The sequence below is a fragment of the Pristis pectinata genome, chromosome 6 (genome assembly GCF_009764475.1).
Source record: "Pristis pectinata isolate sPriPec2 chromosome 6, sPriPec2.1.pri, whole genome shotgun sequence".
NCBI classification, from domain to species: domain Eukaryota; kingdom Metazoa; phylum Chordata; class Chondrichthyes; order Rhinopristiformes; family Pristidae; genus Pristis; species Pristis pectinata.
In genome coordinates, this window is record NC_067410.1 from 73,092,918 (window position 1) to 73,115,116 (window position 22,199).

At 41.2% G+C, this 22,199-nt stretch overlaps 1 protein-coding gene across 4 annotated transcripts in view; it reads left to right on the forward strand.

The window, feature by feature from the left end:
- Positions 1–22,199, forward strand: part of pxylp1 (2-phosphoxylose phosphatase 1) — a 152,810-nt gene that overhangs the window by 51,961 nt on the left and 78,650 nt on the right. For 2 of the 4 annotated variants that reach the window (XM_052018132.1, XM_052018134.1), the window contains exon 4: positions 21,025–21,150. The exons of 1 other annotated variant lie outside the window; for it this stretch is intronic. In XM_052018132.1, the coding sequence (XP_051874092.1) occupies positions 21,025–21,150 (126 nt within the window). The remainder of the gene's footprint in view (positions 1–21,024; positions 21,151–22,199) is intronic. One more of the 4 variants, XM_052018133.1, reaches the window with a different exon arrangement.

The window sequence follows — 22,199 nt, forward strand, 5'->3', positions numbered from 1 at the left end:
AGGACTGCTGAAAAGATTCAATCTATGTCAAAGTTCTGATATTTTCAATGTCTTTCCCAAGTTTCCCCAAGGACAAATTTAATCATTACTATACATAAGATATAATTGGATCTTATTGCTTCAAAATCCTAGACCTTAAATGACATTGTTCTTTGCAAATAACAACTATTTTCATGGAAGGAAAAGAAATAAATAACAAATGTGGGCGGGAAACGTGAAATGTTCATTCAGTCCCAGCACTGGCAATGTCTTCTTGCGACACTAACTTTTGAGAATGCATAGATTCCTATGAAAGGAAGCATTAGCCGCTAAATAAATAACAGCTCATGGGAAGCTTAAATGTTGTGGTTAATCCCTTGGCTGTCTTCACATACCATGGATTACCATTTGGTCTAACTTCCCAAAGTACTATTTGTGTTCTACCATAACATGCTGGGAAAAGAGAATTTCAATATGCAGACCTATTTTCCAAAATGAGTTTTTAAACAGTCTAGCCATTCTTGCTTTTCACCTTCTATTCAGACAAGTTGTTATTCATTAAATTCACAGTTGGAAAATTCCACTGGTTAACTATGGTAGTCTTTTCCCCCTTTCTTTCCAATTTTGAATAGAATGCAAAATTGTTCACAACTTGCATCATCATCATCATTATGTTCCATTTTCCTGTTGCACTCATTGACAAATGGCTAGACATTGACTCATTGACTCATTGACAAATGGCTAGACATTGACTCATTGACTCATTGACAAATGGCTAGACATTGACTCATTGACTCATTGACAAATGGCTAGACATTGACTCATTGACTCACTGACTCATTGACAAATGGCTAGACATTGACTCATTGACTCATTGACTCATTGACAAATGGCTAGACATTGACTCATTAACTCATTGACTCATTGACAAATGGCTAGACATTGACTCATTGACTCATTGACTCATTGACAAATGGCTAGACATTGACTCATTGACTCATTGACAAATGGCTAGACATTGACTCATTGACTCATTGACAAATGGCTAGACATTGACTCATTGACTCATTGACAAATGGCTAGACATTGACTCATTGACTCACTGACTCATTGACAAATGGCTAGACATTGACTCATTGACTCATTGACTCATTGACAAATGGCTAGACATTGACTCATTAACTCATTGACTCATTGACAAATGGCTAGACATTTACTCATTGACTCATTGACTCATTGACAAATGGCTAGACATTGACTCATTGACTCATTGACAAATGGCTAGACATTGACTCATTGACTCATTGACTCATTGACAAATGGCTAGACATTGACTCATTGACTCATTGACAAATGGCTAGACATTGACTCATTGACTCATTGACTCATTGACAAATGGCTAGACATTGACTCATTGACTCATTGACAAATGGCTAGACATTGACTCATTGACTCATTGACTCATTGACAAATGGCTAGACATTGACTCATTGACTCATTGACAAATGGCTAGACATTGACTCATTGACTCATTGACTCATTGACAAATGGCTAGACATTGACTCATTGACTCATTGACAAATGGCTAGACATTGACTCATTGACTCATTGACTCATTGACAAATGGCTAGACATTGACTCATTGACTCATTGACAAATGGCTAGACATTGACTCATTGACTCATTGACTCATTGACAAATGGCTAGACATTGACTCATTGACTCATTGACTCATTGACAAATGGCTAGACATTGACTCATTGACTCATTGACTCATTGACAAATGGCTAGACATTGACTCATTGACTCATTGACAAATGGCTAGACATTGACTCATTGACTCATTGACTCATTGACAAATGGCTAGACATTGACTCATTGACTCATTGACAAATGGCTAGACATTGACTCATTGACTCATTGACTCATTGACAAATGGCTAGACATTGACTCATTGACTCATTGACAAATGGCTAGACATTGACTCATTGACTCATTGACTCATTGACAAATGGCTAGACATTGACTCATTGACTCATTGACAAATGGCTAGACATTGACTCATTGACTCATTGACAAATGGCTAGACATTGACTCATTGACTCATTGACAAATGGCTAGACATTGACTCATTGACTCATTGACTCATTGACAAATGGCTAGACATTGACTCATTGACTCATTGACAAATGGCTAGACATTGACTCATTGACTCATTGACTCATTGACAAATGGCTAGACATTGACTCATTGACTCATTGACAAATGGCTAGACATTGACTCATTGACTCATTGACTCATTGACTCATTGACAAATGGCTAGACATTGACTCATTGACTCATTGACTCATTGAAAAATGGCTAGACATTGACTCATTGACTCATTGACAAATGGCTAGACATTGACTCATTGACTCATTGACTCATTGACAAATGGCTAGACATCGGATCAGACAAAATTCATGCTTTATTTTTGCATTTATAAAGCAAATAATAAAACAATTTTGTGCACATTTTGAAATGTTTGTACACAGTCCTGAAAATGGACCAGGCACTTCCTGTCGCGATTTACTTGAACGCCAATGCCACTTCTCTGATTGATTGTGATTGATTTGTGGTTAATCAGTCAAAGTGATTGATTTTGGTTCGAATAGTTAATGCTACTGAAAAGGCACTTGGAGCCTGCAGGAACTCAGAAGATCAGGCAGCATCTGTGGAGGGAAGCATCGACTGTTCATTTCCATGTTGCTCCAGATTCCAGCATCTGCAGTCTCTTGCGTCTCTGAAAAGTCTGTATGGGATTCCTGAGTAGAATGTTATGCTAAACCTTTATGGAGAAAACTGCTCAGATCCCAGTGTTAAATTTTGGACCCCAAACTTCGGAGTCTGGAATATCTGTGGTCTGTTTGGAGCAGAAAAGGTAAAGAAGAGATTTAATAAAGTTGTTCAAAGTCAAGAATGGTTTTTCTAGAGTAAATAAGGAGAAACTGTTTCAACTGGCAGTCGGGAGATTCTCCCTAAGGCACAGGTTTAAGCTCATTGGCAGAATTGGAGGCAAGGTGAACAACTTTTTTTCAACATGTCACATTTTTACCTAGAAATGCACTGGAAGCAGAAGTAGGCTCAGTAGAAATGTCCAGAAGAGAATTAGATAAATAGTTGAAGAGAGAAAAAAATAATGAGGGCTTTGGAGAAAGAGCAGGGAGTGGGATTAATTTGATCACTCTACTACAAAAGCTGGTGTAAGCACAATGCTTAGAATGATCTCCTCCTGTGCTGCATCATTACGATCACTTTAGCTGAGTTGAATCTGCTCAAGCACAAGTGAAACACATATATTCAGCATCTGCAAATGAGATGTCTTTTGCTAAATTGGAAAAACAGCATCTGCATTTGTGTGTGTGAACTCATGCAGTGAATATCTGTCTTGACTAATGGGCTAATTACAACAAAAATCACTCAAAAGCAGTTTGGTAAAGGATTATGTTGTAATCTGAAAATAGGAGCTGCCGAGCAGCTGTCATAACTTCAGACCCAGTTTAAATTCACTCAGCATTCTGATGAAAAGTGATATTTGAAGCGGGAATTCATGTTTGGAGGGCCACAATGAGCTGTGAATATGGCTTGTCTGATTAAATGAGAAGCATGTTGAAGAAATTGGGATAGAAAACTAGGATGATGTCTCTGTGGAGAAGCATTTCATAAAGGCTATGATGTTTGAAGGTCATAATTGCCCCCTAAATTCCTGTTCAAATGGATGAAACAATGTGGAATCAGCCTCAAAGCAATAAGTATAAAACAATTGCCTCTCTCTTTCTAGGTCCCCAGTCACTTTGTTCCAAGTTTCATTACATGGAATTAGCTGACTTAATGGTTCTGTACTTCACGTTGTTGCATTAATTCTTTGATTGTACCACTTTAAAACAGGCGAAATTCCATTCACAATACATCAATGTATTAGTCACCGGCTTCATTTTATGCCTGAATTTCATCATTGCCTTCAATGAAACAAGAATCAGACTAGAGTGTAAAACAAGGAGCGGATACCGTATTTTACTGACCAATCTTCTACCCCTCCCCCTCAACAACAGTGAAAGGAAAAATTCACTCTGGTCATTCTGTAAAGAGAACTTTGCAGACTGAATTTCTTGTGATCACAAGCTTAAACCTTTTTACTAAGAACAGGATTGACTTTCAGTTCCAGCAGATCTTCCCCAGTCACCATACCATCTGTCCTCATTCAGCCCCTGACAGAAGGAAGCTACCCCCCCCCCCCCCAAGGAAACTAAATGCGTAAGATTGCCATAGACTGAAATAAGTGGTAGGGTCATTTATTTGTGATGATGGACAGATTTTGACAAGTTCCGCCCCATTTCTCGTTTTCTCTTTGTTTTCCCCTGCTAGTATAAGCTATTGGTCTCTTAGTTATTACATTACCCAACCCCTCTCCTCATTACTATTGTGTCCACAGTGAGCTTCTCACCTGATATGTTTGGGCAGAAGTACCTCAGTCACATTATTTCATAAGGTACTGCATAATCAAAACTGTGTAGTGTCAAGGTTCACTAGATTGATTCCTGTGATGAGGGGCTTGTATTACAAGGAATGATTGAGCAGAATGTCCCTATATTTGCTGGCATTTATAAGAATGAGGTGATTTTGAGGGGACGACAATGAATATGCTTTCCCTGGCAGGAGCATATGAGGGTAGGAGGCAGTGATGCAGGGTAATGGGTCAGCCACTTTAGACTGTGATAAGGATGATGTTTTTCCTAGAGGGTTATGAACCTTTAGAATTTTCTGTACCAGAGGCCTGTGGATACTGGGCCATTTAGCTGAAGATGGATAGACTTTTGGAGTGTAAGGAATTCAAGGATTGGGTAAGAAAATGGATCTGAGACCACAAATCAGATCAGCCTTGATCTTATTGAATGTAGAGTAGGTTCAAAGAACAACATGACCTCTTCCTGCTCTCTTTCTGTTGCCATCATTAGTAAGCAAAGCTGGACTGCCTACTTACACCAAAATGCTAACAACAATATTTTAGTGTTTTGTTGAACCTGCATAGAAACTAATTTAGGGACTTCACAACAGAAGATCAGTTTTGTGCCAACTGTAGGACCCTGGTGAGGCAGCAGTTGAAATATTGTGTGCAAGTCTAGTCTCCACACTCAAAGAACGATACTTGCTATAGTGGGAGTGCAATGAATACTCATCAGATTGATTCCTGGGATGGGTTGACCCATGATGAGAGATTATGCAGAATAGGTCTTCACTTTATTGAATTTAGAAGAATGGGAGGTGATCTCACTGGAACATCTAAAATTCTTACAGGGCTTTCCAGGAGGATGCATGGATGACGTTTCCTCTGGTTGTGGTTTCTAGGACAGGGGTCACAGTCTCAAAGTAAGAGGATGACCATTCAAAACTGTGGTGAAAAGAAATTTCTTCAAGAAGGTAGAGTCATAGAGCGCTACAGCACAGAAACAGGCCCTTTGGCCCATCTAGTCCATGCCAAACTGGTTTTCTGCCTAGTCCCGTGGCACGGTAGTGTAGCAGTTAGCATGACACTATTACAGCGCCAGCAACCCGGGTTCAATTCCCGCCATTGTCTGTAAGGAGTTTGTACATTCTATCCATGTCTGCGTGGGTTTCCTCCGGGTGCTCTGGTTTCCTCCCACATTCCAAAGGCGTATGGGTTAGGAAGTTGCGGGCATGTTATATTGGCGCCGGAAGCGTGGCGACACTTGTGGGCTGCCCCCAGAACACTCTACACAAAAAAAAGATGCATTTCACTGTGTGTTTTGATGTACATGTGACTAATAAAGATAGCTTATATACCTCTCTCATTCACATACCTATCCAAACTTCTCTTGAATGTTACAATTGAACCCGCATCCACCACTTCCGCTGGCAGCTCATTCCACACTCGCACCACCCTCTGAGTGAGGTAGTTCCTCCTCAGATTCCCCTTAAATATTTCACCTTTCACCCTAAACCCATGACCTCTAGTTCCAGTCTCACCCAACCCAAGTGGGAAAAATCCTGATGCATTCACCCTAGCTATACCCCTCATAATTTTGTATACTTCTACAAGATCGCCCCTCATTCTCCTGCACTCCAGGGAATAAAGTCCTAATCGATTCAACCTAACTCAGGCTCTCAAGTCCCAGCAACATCCATGTAAATTTTCTCTGCACTCTTTCAAGCTTATTGATATCTTTCCTGTAGGTTGGTGACCAGAATTTCACACAATACTCTAAATTTGGCCTCACCAACATCTTATACAACTTCAACATAACATCCCAACTCTTGTACTCCATGCCCTGATTTATAAAGGCTAATGTGCCAAAAGCTCTCCTTACAAGCCTATCTACCTGCGATGCCACTTTCAAGGAATTACGGATCTGTATTCCCAGATCCCTTTGTTCTACTGCACGCCTCTGTACCCTACCATTCACTGTGCAAGTCTTACCCTGGTTTGTCCTCCCAAAGTGCATCACCTCACACTTGTCTGCATTAAATTTCCATCTGCCTTTTTTCAGCCCATTTTCTCAGCTGGTCCAGATCACTTGGCAAGCTTTGCTAGCCTTCCTCGCTGTCCACTACACCCTCAATCTTGGTGTCATCCGCAAATTTGCTGATCCAGTTTGCCACGTTATCATCCAAATCATTAATATAGATGATAAACAATGGACACAGCACAGATCCCTGTGGCATATCACTAGTCACAGGCCTCCAATCAGAGAGCCAACCATCTACTACCACTCTCTGGCTTCTCCCACTAAGTCAAGGTTGAATCCAATTGACTACTTCATCCTGAATGCCAAGCGACTTAACCTTCTGGACCAGCCTCCAATGTGGGACTTTGTCAAAGGCCTTGCTGAAGTCCATGTAGAAAATATCCACCACCTTCCCTTCAACCACCTTCCTGGTAACCTCCTTGAAAAACTCTATTAGATTGGTTAGACGTGACCTGCTATGCATAAAGCTATGTTGACCATCCCAAATCAGGCCCTGTCTATTGAAATTCTTGTATCCTGTCCCTCAGAATACCTTCCAATAATTTACCCATGACTGACGTCAGGCTCACCGGCCTATAATTTCCCAGCTTATTCTTAGAGCTCTTCTTAAACAACGGAACAACATTAGCTGTCCTCCAGTCCTCCGGCACCTCACCTGTGGCTAAGGATGTTTTAAGTATCTCTGCCAGAGCCCCTGCACTAGCCTCCCACAAGGTCTGAGGGATACCTCATTAGGCCCTGGGGATTTATCCACCCTAATTTGCCTCAAGACAGCAAGCACCTCCTCTTCTGTAATGCAGATATGGTCGATGACCCCACTACTCTTTTTTTCTGTTCTATAGACTGTGTCTGTCTCCAGAGTAAAACACAGATGCAAAATAAAATCCATTTAAGATCTCCCCCATCTCTTTTGGCTTCACGCATAGATGACCACATTGATCTTCAAGAGGACCAATTTTGTCCCTTGCTATCCTTTTGCTCAATATAGCTACAGAATCCCTTTGGATTCTCTTTCACCTTGTCTGCCAGAGCAACCTCATGTCCTCTTTTTTCCCCTCCTGATTTCTCTCTTAAGTGTTCTCTTGTATTTCTTGTACTCCTCAAGCACCTCACTTGGTCCTAACTGCTGATACCCAATATGCACCACCTCCTTTTTCTTTACCAGGGATCAATATCCCTTGATATCCAAGGTTCCCTAAACCTGCAAGCCTTGCCTTGTATCCTAACAGGAACATACAGATTCTGTACTGTCAATATTTCACTCTTGAAGGCCTCCAACTTACCAAGCATCTCTTTGCCAGAAAACAACCTATCCCAGTCCACGCCTGCCAGATCCCTTCTGATGCCATCAAAATTGGCCTTCCTCCAGTTTAGAATCTTAACCCTAGGACCAGTCCTATCCTTTTCCATAATTATCTTAAAACTAATGGAATTATGATCACAAGACCCAAAGTGTTCTCCTACACTCACTTCTGTCACCTGCCCTGTTTCATTCCCTGAGAGGAGATCCAGTATTACATTCTCTCTTGTTGGGACCTCTAAATATTGATTAAGAAAACTTTCCTCAACACATTTGACAAACTCGATCCCATCCAGTCCTTTTACAGTATGGGAATCCCAGTCAATGTAGAAAGTTAAAATCACCTACTATCACAACTTCATATTTCCTGCAACTGTCTGCTATCTCTCCACAAATTTGCTCCTCTAAATCCTGCTGACTATTGGGAGGTCTATAATATAGTCCCATTAATGTGGTTGTCCTTTTTTATTCCTCAGTTCCACCCAAATTACCTTGATAGTCGAGCCCTCCAGTATGTCCTCTGAGCACTGCTGTGACATTTTCTCTGAAGAGTAATGCCACCCGTCCCCCTTAATACCTCCCCTTCCGTCATGTCTAGAATCCCAGAACATTGAGCTGCCACTCCTGCCCCTCCTGCAACCAAGTCTCACTAGTGGCTGCAACATTCCACATATGGATCCACACTCTAAGTTCATCTGCTTTACCTACAATACTCCTTGCATTGAAATAGACGCAACTCAGAATATTAGTCCCACCACGCCCAACCTTTCGGTTTCCACCTTTGCTTGTAGTCTTAAGATCTACTTTCCCCACAGCCTCTCCACATGCTGTCCTGCCACTCTGGTTCCCACCCCCTTGCAACTCTGAACCACCCCCACCCCTGCAACTCTAAACACCCCTGAACAGCACTAGCAAACCTTCCTGCAAGGATATTAGTTCCCCTCTGGTTCAGGGGCAAACCATCCTGTTTGTACAGATCCTACCCGCCCTGGAAGAGAGCCCAATGATCTAAAAATTTAAAGCCCTCCCTCCTGCACCATCTGCTTAGCCACAGGTAAAACTGCACTATATTCCTATTTCTTGCCTCACCAGCACGTGGCACATGTAGCAATCCTGAGATCACGACCCTGGAGGTCCTGTCTTTTAACTTAGCACCTAACTCCCTGAATTCACTTTGCAGGACCTCATCACTTTTCCTGCCTATGTCATTGGTACCAACATGTACCACGACTTCTGGCTGCTCACCCTCCCCCTTAAGAATGCTATGGACTTAATCGGAGACATCTGACCCTGGCATCTGGGAGGCAACATACCATCCGAGAGTCACATTCCCATCCACAGAACCTCCCGCCTGCTTCCCTAACCAATGAATCCCTTATCACTACCTTGCCTCTTCTCCCCACTTCCCTTCTGAGCCAAAGAGCCAGACTCAGTGCCCAAGACATGACTGCTGTGGCTTTCCCCTGGTAGGTCATTCCCCCCACCCCCCCCAACAGTATCTAAAACAATTTACTTGTTATTGAGGGGTACAGCCTTTCTCTCTCCTGATGGTCACCCAGCTACCTGCCTCCAGCAACTTGGTCATGACTGCTTCCTTGTAACTCCTGTTTATCAACCCCTCAGTCTCCCAAATGATCCAAAGGTCATCTAGCTCCAATTCCAAATCCCGAACACTGGAACTGGAGCTGCAGCCAGATGCCCCCCACACCCCCCCCCTCACCCCCACACCCACTAACTATGGTTAGTAGAATATGTTGGAAAATTGCAAGTCTGATTTTTACATCTATACAGAGTGTTGGTGGAGCCATACTTGGAGTAATGCGTACACTTTTGTGTTTCTTACTTCGGAATTGATATATTTCCATTGGAGGCAGTTTGGAGCAAGTTCACTAGATCTATTCTGGGAATATAGGGATTACCCCATGAGGAAAAGTTGGGTAGGTTGAACCTACACTCAGTGAAGTTCAGAAGAAATATAAAAGACTCTGAAGGAGCTTGCTAGTACAGAAGCTGAATGGATGTTTCCGCTGGGGTGGATGCTGGAACCAGAGAACATAATTTCAGAATAAATGGTCACCTATTTAAGAACCAAGGTGATGTAGGATTTCACCTGTAAGTGTTGTGAATCTTTAGAGGTTGAAATGTAGATTTGGTCTACAGGGGATTCAAAAGTTCAGTGGAAGTCAGGAAAGCGGAGCTGAAACAAAGGTCAACTGTGATCATAGGAGCCATGGCTGGAGGGAGGGGCCATATCGCCTAGTTAGAACATAGAACATAGAAAAGTACAGTACAGGAACAGACCCTTCATCCCATGATGTTGCACTGAACTAATTAAGCTAAGATAAGATATCTTCATTAGTTACATGTACATCGAAACACACAGTGAAATGCATTTTTTTGCGTAGAGTGTCTGGGGGCAGCCCGCAAGCGTCACCATGCTTCCAACGCCGACGTAGCATGCCCATAATTTCCTAACCCATACGTCTTTGGAATGTGGGAGGAAATCGGAGCACCCGGCAGAAACCCACACAGACACAGGGAGAACGTACAAACCCCTTACAGACAAAGGCAGGAATTGAAGCTGGGTCACTGGCGCTGTAATAGCGTTACGCTAACTGCTACACTACCATGCCTGCCATAATGACACCTGATCCCTTCTGCCTGCACATGGTCCATATCCCTCCATTGTCTGCATATTCATGTGCCTACCTAAGACCCTCTTAAATGCCTCTATTGTATCGGCCTCCACCACCACCCCTGGCAGTGCCCCATGGTCCATATCCCTCCATTGTCTGCATATTCATGTGCCTACCTAAGACCCTCTTAAATGTCTCTATTGTATCTGCCTCCACCACCACCCCTGGCAGTGCATTCCAGGCACCCACCACTCTCCGTAAAAAAAAACTTGCCCCGCACATCTCCTTTGAACTTTCCCCATCTCACCTGAAATGCATGCCCTCGTGTATTAGACATTTCGACCCTGGAAAAAAGATACTGGCTGTCTATTCCATCTATTGATCTCATAATTTTATAAACTTCTGTCAGGTCTCCCCTCAGTCTCTGCCGCTCCAGAGGAAACAACCCAAGTTTGTCCAACTTTTCCTTACAGCACATGCCCTCATTCTTTAACTTTTTTGTGGATGAAGTTAATGAAGGGCTGCTTCCAGCAGCTTTAGTGAATGGAAACTCAGGCACTGGGAGTGCACAGCTTCATAAACTGCACTTCTGACAGGCAGGTACAGAAGTGGAGAATTTCCAGTTGTATGATTTCCAGGAATGTACTGAAAACATTAATGGAGGAATCATTGACAAACTTTGTTTCAAATTCTTCTAGGTCTGTACTCTCCATCTCATCCTCTTCTCTACCCTGCAGCATCATGACTTGCACGAGCCATTGCGGAAGTTTGCAAGTGTGTAGTTAACTGTTAGTGTGTGTATTGCATCTGAGAGATTTACCAACACTGTAACAGTTGGCAGTTGTGCGGGGTGGGGGTGGTGGGTTGTTTAAATTTTTGCTAGGTTTTTGGAGGATTGTGAAGAAGAGTTTTTCAAATTATTGCTGATGAATTTGACAAATCAAATCTTTCAACAATTGATCTGTACCATTAGATGATTGTTACCCATTTTATACAGGTAATTGGCAGATAATTGCAAACACCACCTTAAGTTCTGTTTTGGCAAAGGCATTCAAAATCTTTGACCTCACATTTATATCTTATTTTCCTTTTGCCTGTGCTTAAAGTGAATATAGAACAGTAAAAGGCAGCTGTAATACCAGCACTTAATCCCTGAACAATCGAGACCTGAATGTTCTGTGTTCAATACATTTAATTATATATTTTAATATTAACCTGCTTTTCTGTTTTCCCATCAGACATAATCCCATCAGTTAGCCATTTTAGAAGTAACCACTTTAGTTTACACAACAATGGCAAAATGATAGATAAGGTGCACAAACATGATTCCAGGGGGAAGTTTATATAATACCCTCATTTTTATTGTTTGCTTTACCAGACATCTTTCAATACCAGAGCTCAGTCAAATTGTGCTCTTTCTCATCAGAAGCAATCAGCTGCAGAAGCTTTATAGAGGTAGGAATGTGCCCCTGGGGGTAAATTCCTCCAAGAAGAATTTCTACCAACTGAGAGAGAGAGAAAAACAAGTCACTGTGCTGGTAAATGCCAGCAATGAAAGATGTCTAATGTAATGACAGCATTCATTGCTTCTGAGTGCCAAAGTGTCAATGACATTTAAAGCTTATGCAGTGGGAGATCTTGGCTTGTTATCTCTGGTACTTTATGAAAGAACAAAACAAATACAAATTTTTTTTCTTGGAAAATGCTCTCACACATTCTTTTTTCATGCATGTGGCTCTTTTAATTGCTTTTCACCTCCATGTATGTGTAGAATGGCTTCAATAAGCCTTCAATGTACGTATATAAATAAATCTGTTTTATAAGTAAATAAGATGCAATTTATCTGTGACAGAAAGATAGTTAAATGTGTTAAGAATGACTAAAAAAAAATTCCCAAATATCAGCATTCACTTATTGACCAATTAATGACAGGAGATGAAAAAGTCATATTATTTAGTAATTAAATTCCATGCTTGACATCCTCCCCCTGAGATGCTTTATAAAATTTATAAAACTTCCTGTTCTTAGGATTACACCTTTTCACATCAGTAAACAAAATTAGGATCCCATTGTGGAAAGAGTTTGAGCTAACTCTCAGCTTGATAAAATAAAAGGGTGAAATGATAAACCTTGCTCTTTTTTAGTTGAAGAATTCTTCTGTATCTGATCAACAGGATCCAGTATCTCTCCATTTTTCCTAAAATTTCATATCCTACTAATCAGTGTCTTCCTCCATGTGGCCAGTTATCCTGCAGGTGGCGGATTGAGTATAAACAAGGTCTGAACCATTTACTGTGCACGAATAAATTTGATCTTAATTGGTATCAGCATCTATCATTCCTAGTGGAGTTAAATTTGGTCAGCGTTAGACTTTGTAGAATCCTCAATGACCAAACATTAAAAAGATCAGATATGACTGCAGAAACAGTCTGATTTTTTTTGTATTCGAGCAAAAGACTTTTGCTTTAAATATGGTCATAGTGTTTGGCTAATTTGGAAATGTAATATAAATATGGTAAATATTATTTCCAATGTCCAAATTGTAATTTCAGGTATCTTCTTCCTTTTAATGATACCTAAAATTATGCTTGCATTTTAAATTACCATCTCAACAATTCTGGCTTCACTAGATTTTCACCAATCTGGGCAAACCACAGCTCTGTGTACTCTCACTGACAATCATTGGAAAGGAGACATGAGGACAATAAAAATATTTCTTGCTTCTGGCTGGTTGCACTTTGGTTGACATACCATTGCATTAAATAATGGATGTATTGTGAGAGCCTGTTCTATGGGCTTGAACTTATCTTCAACAGTCATTTTAGAAAAAACAAGGTTCAATTAGCAGAAATTGTGCAGATTTGCTGGATTATCTCCGAGGGTGACACTCATAAATTGCCTTTTGCAAGACATTGATTTAGCTGCAGAATTTTTGCAGAAGTTCAGGTTTAAGAGCTTTAACAGTGTATGGTTTAATTTTGGAAAGCTCTGGTTATCATTACTTTGTATCTATATAGTGTCTTTGAAATAAAAGGACCTCACAGCTAGTGAATTATTCTGAAGTGTAGTCTTAGTTAATGCTGCTGGCAAATCCTGCCGTTAATTCCTGTACAGCAAAGTTCCAGGAAGAGTGGTGAGATAAATGCAGAGTCAGTCTGTTGTTTTGCATGGTTGACAAAAATGGGAGACAACTTCACCTCCACCAGCCCCCTACATTCCCTCCCATATCCCCCTCTCCACACTGCCTCACTTCCATCCCATTCAATCATTTAACTTCATTGGAACAGATGTGCAGGATCTCCTGATAACATTTCATCTGAATGAGAGCACCATCAACAATGCATTACTTCTTCAATGCTGACTGAAATATTAGCCTTGTTTATGCACTCAAGACAACAGTAGGACTTGAACCCAGTAATTAGAGGTAGCTTGGCTATTGTTCAGTCTCTTTTCTCCTTCTCTCCTTCCTTATTTAAAATGTATTCTAACCATTAAAAATACATTCATTGCAATGTGATTGATTATATAAAGCCAGCATGCCTGGAATATGAACAAGAAATAAATGCACTTGTCCACTATTGAGATGGTTTGCAGTTCAAAGCAGTAGTAGTAAATCGGATGTAAATTGAGCTACGTATCACCCATTTTTAACTGTAATGCAGCAATCCAATTCTCAAAAATGGGGTCTAAAAAGTGTATGTGGATATGTGCAGAAAGCCATCTTGTTAAAGGGGTTTATGTGCATGCAAATCTAATCACTGCCAGCCACTTGCAGAGAAGGCAATTTGTGATATCAATCAGTGTGCAATGTTGATTTGACTCCACCATCATCTTTATACTCCATATCAGCCAATATTCTGTCCTAATCTTAAACAACTGGACATGCATTATTAGCAATGAAGTCCCGTTCCCCATTATCAAGCAACGCTTTGCCTGTTTGGAGCATTCTGGAGAAGTCCTGCAGTACCAAACTGAGTGCGTTTCAGGACATGCAATAATACGCTGCACAGACTCAGTTATTATGCAAATACAGCACATGACCAGCCAACAGCCAAGGATTTCAGAAGCAGAAGCAAGACGAAGAGGAGGATGAAGTGCAGCAGAAGATGGCCTGGAACACCCTTGGAACATTAGAACATTGGAGCTATGATACTTATTTTCTGAGCTTGAAAGATGGCAATTCAACCTTCCACTGTAGTAAGAGAATTGTTGGCAGAACTTGTTTATGTTGCAATGGAAGCTGTGATAGAACACAGAACATGGAACAGTACAGCACAGGAACAGGTTCTTCAGTCCACCGTGTCTGCACCAAACATGATGCCAAATTAAACTAAATCTCTTCTCTCTGCACATGATCCACATCCCTCTATTCCCTACATATTGTGCCTATCTAAAAGCCTCTCAAATGCCACCATTTGATGTGCCTCCACCACTACCCCGGCAGCCTGTTCCAGGCACCTATCCACTCCCCGTGTGTAAAAAAAATCTGCCCAGCACATCTCCTTTAAACTTTCCCTCTCTCACCTTCAATGTTGGTCATCAGACTCTGCATTATTGTGGCCCTACTTTTCAGAAAGCCCTGTGACAAGTTGATGCAATACTCATCCGTGTTCTTTGACATTATGCATGGACTCTCTCGCAACCTTTCCAGTGCAACAGATATTTGGTGGTTCAGTTTTCCTCTGTAGGCTTGTCCACCCCAGGAATCCTCACCTCACCTGCATTGTGCTTCCTCTGTGCAGTTCAGTCCAATGTCTTACCTGGTGCATATCCTTCCCTATCTTGCTGTCTAAAGTAAGCATAGGATGAGTCTCTGAGCTGGTGTTTATGAGTGTGACATCTTGCGATGGTGTTTCATTACCCTCACCATCTCCTTCCTCCTCTCAGTGGGAAAGCTGCGGTTCTTGAGCATCTAAACTGAAACTGTGTCAAAGACTAGTCTTTTAGTGAGAAGAGGAGATATTAAGAAGTTTGTAATTATACCATCTGCACCTTGTGAGTCGGAAGAGAATTCAAGGAAGAAATGGGAGGAGTATGAGGGATATAGATACCTTCATTGATCCTTCCATTACTACCTGCACTGATGCTCTTTTCCACCATGGCTTGTGTCATCTCCACCATGGGGATTAATGTACAAATATGCTTGTCAACCTCCAGATTTTTTGTTCTTTCGAAAGATTACCAGCAGCTTTAAGCTTGTTGGTAAATTGATGATAATGATGTATAAATCGAACATTGGGGGAGGCTCATGCTATGATTGGTTGGGTATGTCATTATAAGATGAAAGCATCAACTTTAATAATTTGTCTCATCATTGAAATTCTTGATTACTGCTACATCTACCTTTTGGATCTTGAGCATGTGATAATTGAACAATGGATAAAGGACATCTGATTTTCTTTTCACATCTTGCATAAAACTCCCAGAGCATTGTCAGAAAGCCTTATTACTTGCTTTAATAAAAGTAGAAAATACTCGGGGTCAGGCAGCATTTGTGGAGAGAAAACAGAATTAGTGGTTAAAGTTAGTGACCTTTGATTGAAGTGGGGTGGGGGGAGAGAGTGGAGAGAACCAAGGCGATGCCTGTAATAGGGTAGAGACCAAGAGAGACTGAACAACACATGGGTGATGATGCTGGCTGAGAGAGGCTTGTTAATCGCAGCTGAGCTGTCTGAAGATGCAGCTCAAAGATGATGAAGAGAAAAAACAAATAACGCTAAGCCCATGACATATAACATGCTGCAGATGTTGAAGGTCAGAAATAAAACATAGAATGCCGGAAATACTCAGCAGTCAAGCAGTGTCTCTGGGGAGAGAAAAACAGTTTCCATTACAAGTTGATGACCTTTTATCAGAAGTGGCCAATTCTGACACAAACTGGAAAGGCTGGTTATCTAAAACTGTTCAATGCAAAGATAAATCCCGAAGACTGTATTGCACCTATTTGGAAAATTAGATTCTGTTCCTTCAGCTCACAGAAGATAATCTATTGACAATGGAAGCTTCTTTATCTCTATTTCAGGGATAGGTTTGGCACCAATATCCATTATAAGTCCTTGGACTTAACTCGACTACAACTCCTCCAACCCTGCTTGCTGTAAGGACTTTTTTTTCTGTTCTCCTAGGTTGTTTGCCTCTGTTTTATCTGTTCTGATGATGACATCTGTCATATCAGAATTCTATCTTATTCTTCATGCATGGTTTCCCCTCCATTATTGTTGACAGGGCTCTCAACTATGTCCACTCTAATTGGTGCACTGCTACTTTCCCTCTCTTCTCCCACCCAAATGATAGACTTCCCCTTACCCTCATCTTCTACTCCACATGCATCCACATTTAATGAATCATCTTTTGCAATTTCTGCCATCTTTAATGTGACACAATCCCCAGACCCATCTTCTACTTCCCTCCCCTCTCAGTATTCCAAAGAGAACATTGCCTCCATGACTCCCTGGTTCACTCTTCCATCTCCATCAATACCCACTTCCTTCTCATGGGACCTTCCCATTTAACTGCCTTTTACCCCTTTGCTTCCCACCATCCCAGGACCCAAACATTCCTTCTAGATGAAGTAGTTTGTTCCAATTTATTGTAGTGGATGTGGTGCCAATGATGTCTTCCTGACAATGGACAAAACAAATGAGGAATGGATGACAGCTTTGCAGAGCATTTGTGTTAAGTTTGTGCGTGTGGCCCTGAGCTTTCAGTCACTTGTCCCATTAATTCACTATTCCACTCCCTCTCTGACCTCTGTCTATGGCTTCATAAACTATTCCAACAAAGCTTAATATAAGTTTAAGGAGCAGTTGTCTCATTTTCCAAACAGGTACTTAACAGTGAATTCGGCAATTTCAGATAGACAGCCTTTACAGTTAGCTAACTCTGATCAAAGGTTAATCCTTAATGTTAACTCTCTTTTACTCTTTCCAAGGATGCTGCCTGACCTATTAGGTATTTCCAGCATCCTCTGTTTTATGCCAGATTTCCAGCATCTGTAAAGTTTTGTGTCTCTCAGTTCCAGCATTGTTTGTTTCGTTCTTTCTCTCTGGCTCTATTTTCATTTATCTCCTTTTATCTACGTCTCCTTCAGATTGCTAAACTGTGATTGACAAACCTTCACCACTCCCTCTGTCTGTGGCACCACCGCCTTCCTTTGTCATTCAGTGTCTCTCAGTCTCCACACTATTACAGATGTTTCCTTTGATCTCACCATCCCTCTGTTTCCCCTGAAACTTTTCTCAGCTTCTTTCCCCACAGGTGATGCCTCACCTGCTGAGTATTTCCAGCATTTTCTGTTTTAATTTCAAATTCCAGCATCGTAGATTTTGATTTTTGATCAGCATTTTGTCTCTCTGATGTTCAACAGTTCTTTCAAGCACCGTTATTGATTGAGCCGGCTGACGATTTAGCTGCCAGACTGGTTCTGCAGCTGGTGCTAAAAGAAGTGATGTTAGGGAGAAACCCGCTTGATCTCATTCCCAACAGACTATCTATCGCAGATGCATCTGTCCATGATGTTATTGATAGGAGTGAGCATGCACAGCTCTTTGAAGGTAAAACCCTTTTTACTGACTGAGGACAGTATCTAATGTATGCTTACACTGTGCCAATTGGCATAGATTTAAAATGGATCAAGCAGCCAAAAGCTGGGCATCCAGGAGCTCATTGTGCCACTAGCAGTAGCAGACATATATTTAATGAAAATCTGTAACCCCATGGCCTGCCTTTTCCCATCGATCCCGGTTCAATGCACATAGTGTAAAAGAGCTTGCCAGAAACAACACAGCGTATACCTGAGAATAAGCTGATGAAGCTATATCAAAGGGAGCGAGTCATGATAAGCAGTGGATACAGCAAGTGAGGGAAGAAGTGAACTGAAGTCTGTTCAAAGCTCTGCAGGACTGTGCCATCCAGTCATCAGTAGTATTGGAGAATTAAGCATTAATGAGGGGAGGAGGCTGTATAAATATTGCATCCTCAATGCAGACAGAGCCTAACATGGAGGCACTTGTAGTTAGTTTGTGCTGATTGGATCTTCCTTCTCCTAAGGTTACCACCAGCACAAAAACAACTCATCTGAGGCTAATTTGTTAAACTCCACAAGCTATGAAGAGATGGCAAAGTGGTCCAGATATAGCAAAGGCTATATGCCCTGACAACATCCCAGCTGGAATGTGAGGAAAATGTTTTAGAAGTAGCTGTTTTTTCTACTCACAATGTTCCTGTGCGTTCACAGCACCACAGCATTTATCTGATATGTGCAAAACTGTCCAGGTATATGCTGTGCACCAAAGTGGAATTGCCACATAAATCCTGTGACGAAAAGAACAGGGAAGATTTGAGCATTCTCTGTTGAGTGGGTCACCTCCTGACATGATGAAGCCATTCTACCAACCAACTAGAAGGATTTAGTCAAGATTATGATACAATACTTTTCACTTGCCTGGATGAGTGTAGGTCCAACAAGATATCTTTATTAGTCACACGTACATTGAAACACATAGTGAAATGCACCTTTTGTGTAGAGTGTTCTGGGGCAGCCCGCAAGTGGTGCCATGCTTCTGGCACCAACATAGAATGCCCACAACTTCCTGACCCGTACATCTTGGAATGTGGGAGGAAACCGAGCACACCGGAGGAAACCCATGCAGACACGGGAAGAACGTACAAACTCCTTACAGACAGTGGCCAGAATTGAACCTGGGTCGCTGGCACTGTAAATAGTGTTACCTTAACCGCTACACTACCGTGCCTGCCCCACAACTTAAAAGAAACTTGATGCCATCCACCACAAACCAGCCTCTTGATCAACATCCAATTCATAACCTCGAGCATAGGTTCTGAATTGAGTGCGATAAACTCTGAGCAATAATTTACTTGCTTTTTCCCGAAGTCACTCCCACAAAGAAGTCTCATTGTTATTGTTGCCTGTTAGATGGCTTGCCAAAAAGTCTCAAAAATGCAATTGGGAGTTATGGAGTGAGGTGACAGCAGCTTTGGTGTAATAATTGCATGCGATGCTTTCTGAAGATTCTTGAAAGTGGTGCCTGTGTGGTTCTATAATAATTTTGACACTTTTTAAACGTTTGCCTGTTAAATGAGAGGGATGAGCCATGCCTGAGAAATAAAATGCTAATTAAAAGAACATTTGCTAATTAAGTCATGAATATTCAAAATAAAGTGTTTCGATAGTTTAAGAGGGGGAAGGGAAAAAAAGAATGTAAAAAGTCTGTGAAACTCGTTAGAACTGAGCAGAGATTTGCTGAATGTATCTCTGCAGTGTTTAAAGAAAATCCTTGGTTAAATAAGATTTAATTTTAAATATTTTGCAAGCTATGTTATAGTGGAGACTGTTTATAGTGGAGACTGTTTTTGTAAGATTAGATAATTTTGCTGGAAAATGGAAGTGATAAACTGGAGAAAGGTAATACACTTTGAAATTTAGAATTTAATTCTGACCTGATAGCAACTCTTCCGTTTCCGTGTCAAGTATAATTATTATTTTTGCACAGTGTTGCACAGACTCCCACATGAATTGCCAGTTGCTGTACATGCATTGCCCAGAAATGACCATTAGTAGGACTATTGATATTATTACTGCAGTAAAGACTGGTAAGGGCTAGTGATAAGCTGTGAAGCTGATTAAGAATGTTCCTGAATTGGAATGATGAAAAAAAATGAATGTGAACATATTTCAAATGCAGGTGGTCTGCTCTGTTCAGCAAAAAGTTGAAGCACAAGTTTTAAGGATATTTGTGTCTCCTGCTGGTAAATACAAGTGCACTGTTTTGGTTTTAGAGAATGTTAGATGTGAACCATTATCAAAAGTAATGATTCCATGAAACTATTTTAAACAATCAGAAAGATACATCCAGGATAGGGTAAATGTAGACACAAAGAGTGCAAATGCTGGAATCTGAGTAACAAACAATCTGCTGGAAGAACTCAGCAGGTTGAGCAGCATCTGTGGGAGGAACTGATGCAGGGTTTTGACCTGAAACATTGACAATTCCTTTCCTCCTACAGATGCTGGTTGACCTGCTGAGTTCCTGCAGCAGATTGTTTGTTGCGTGGGAAAAATGTATTTTGCTGGATGAAATTAATTGTACTTTCTCAAAACTAAATGGACACGCTGCTGATTTTTGTACCTTAAAGGGTGCAAGGCAGTTATCAAATTGTATTTATCAGATGTCATGAAATACAACCAATTAAATCATTAATCATTTCTTCATAAACTATTCCTCAGTACTGTGAATGTGAATGGGGTGCCAAAGGAATTTGGATCCCTTTGTGTCTCTTTGGCAGGGAAGGAAAGGTAAGGGAATTTTCGACTTTGAAAAAATATTGTGTGCATCCGCATAGGTTTCTGGAACAGGACGATTGCAAGTATTGACTTTCTGGGACAGGAGAGGAGCAACAGAAAGGATGGAGAGAAAAGGCTGTACAGTTTAACTACGTATGAACACACAATCCTCACCACTGTGGTGCTAACTTCCATGATTCAGTATTATTTTGGCCTTTTTTCAATACCTGCGTCTTTCAAGTTCCATTAGCTTTCATACAGCATGTTTGTATTTTTGCGCAGCAGCCTCAACGCGCAGAGGAGTCAGCATGAGACCAGCTGGAGATAGGAGAGCTAGAGAAAGGCGAGTGGGAAACCCGCGCTGGAGAGTCCAGGAGAAACCAGGGAGCAGAAATGGTCCAAGAGCAGGTGCGTGCGTCGGCCCCCAGAGTGAACTCCACTTTGATCCAACTTAATAACTGAATGCAGATCATCGAGTTGCAGCTGGCTTGGATCAGAGAGATTGCAAGCTGAACAAAAGCAGGAACAACTAGAATTAATATGGCTAGGCTTTATACAAAGCTTCAAAATAGATAAAAAATTATTTCTGAGATTTTTTTCTTCTGAAAGTTTTAAAGTTAGTCCATAGGGAAGAACATTTGGATTCACAATGCCATCAGTGCAGATCAAAGCAGCCTTAAGCAGTAGTCAGGTGGAGGTTTACACTTGTCGAGAAGGTGTTCTGAGTCTCAAAAGGCATCTTAAAACAGCACTGTGTTGGGAGCCAATGCATGGTTTGTGCAAGGGCTCCCCGTAGAATTAACTCATTATTTCATTGCAGAACTAGAAGTGGAATACAGGTAAGTTACATGTTGTGTATCATGGAGGTGGTGGGAAGTAGGGTGGCAGTTGAGAAAGGCTTAAGGGTTTAGCGAGGCTTGGGATGTGGAGGGAGGGTGTTGTTCATCGGGAAGATCAGGCCTTAAGTTGGGTTGTTGCATGCGCAGTGAGTAGTGATCAGACTTCTGATTTAATGTCCTTCGTGTAGCATATAATAATGATGGCTCTATGCAAAACGTCTAGGCTAATGTATATTGAGTGTTATTTTCAGGTTCACCACACAGGAGTCCAGCAGAGCAGATTGTGCATCTATTGTAGAACCCAGGTGATTTTCATCCCATTCAATTTGTTGCACCAACTACTTGTTTCTTGAACATTCTCAGGGTTTCCATCTTCACAAGTCTGCGTGGACCTCTGTACTATATGTTGATCTTTGTTTGTGTAAGGAGTTTCCTGATAATAGTCCTAAATTTGGCTTTCATTTGTTTGAATTCAGAACTCAATGCCTACTATCTTAATTCAATGTTTAGCTTTAACTTTTTTACACACTGTTGACTGTCTTATTCCCTTTACACATTGACTAGTTGCTTTATGACTCTGAAAAGTCCATGTTTTCCCAATTATTCTTCAAAGCACAA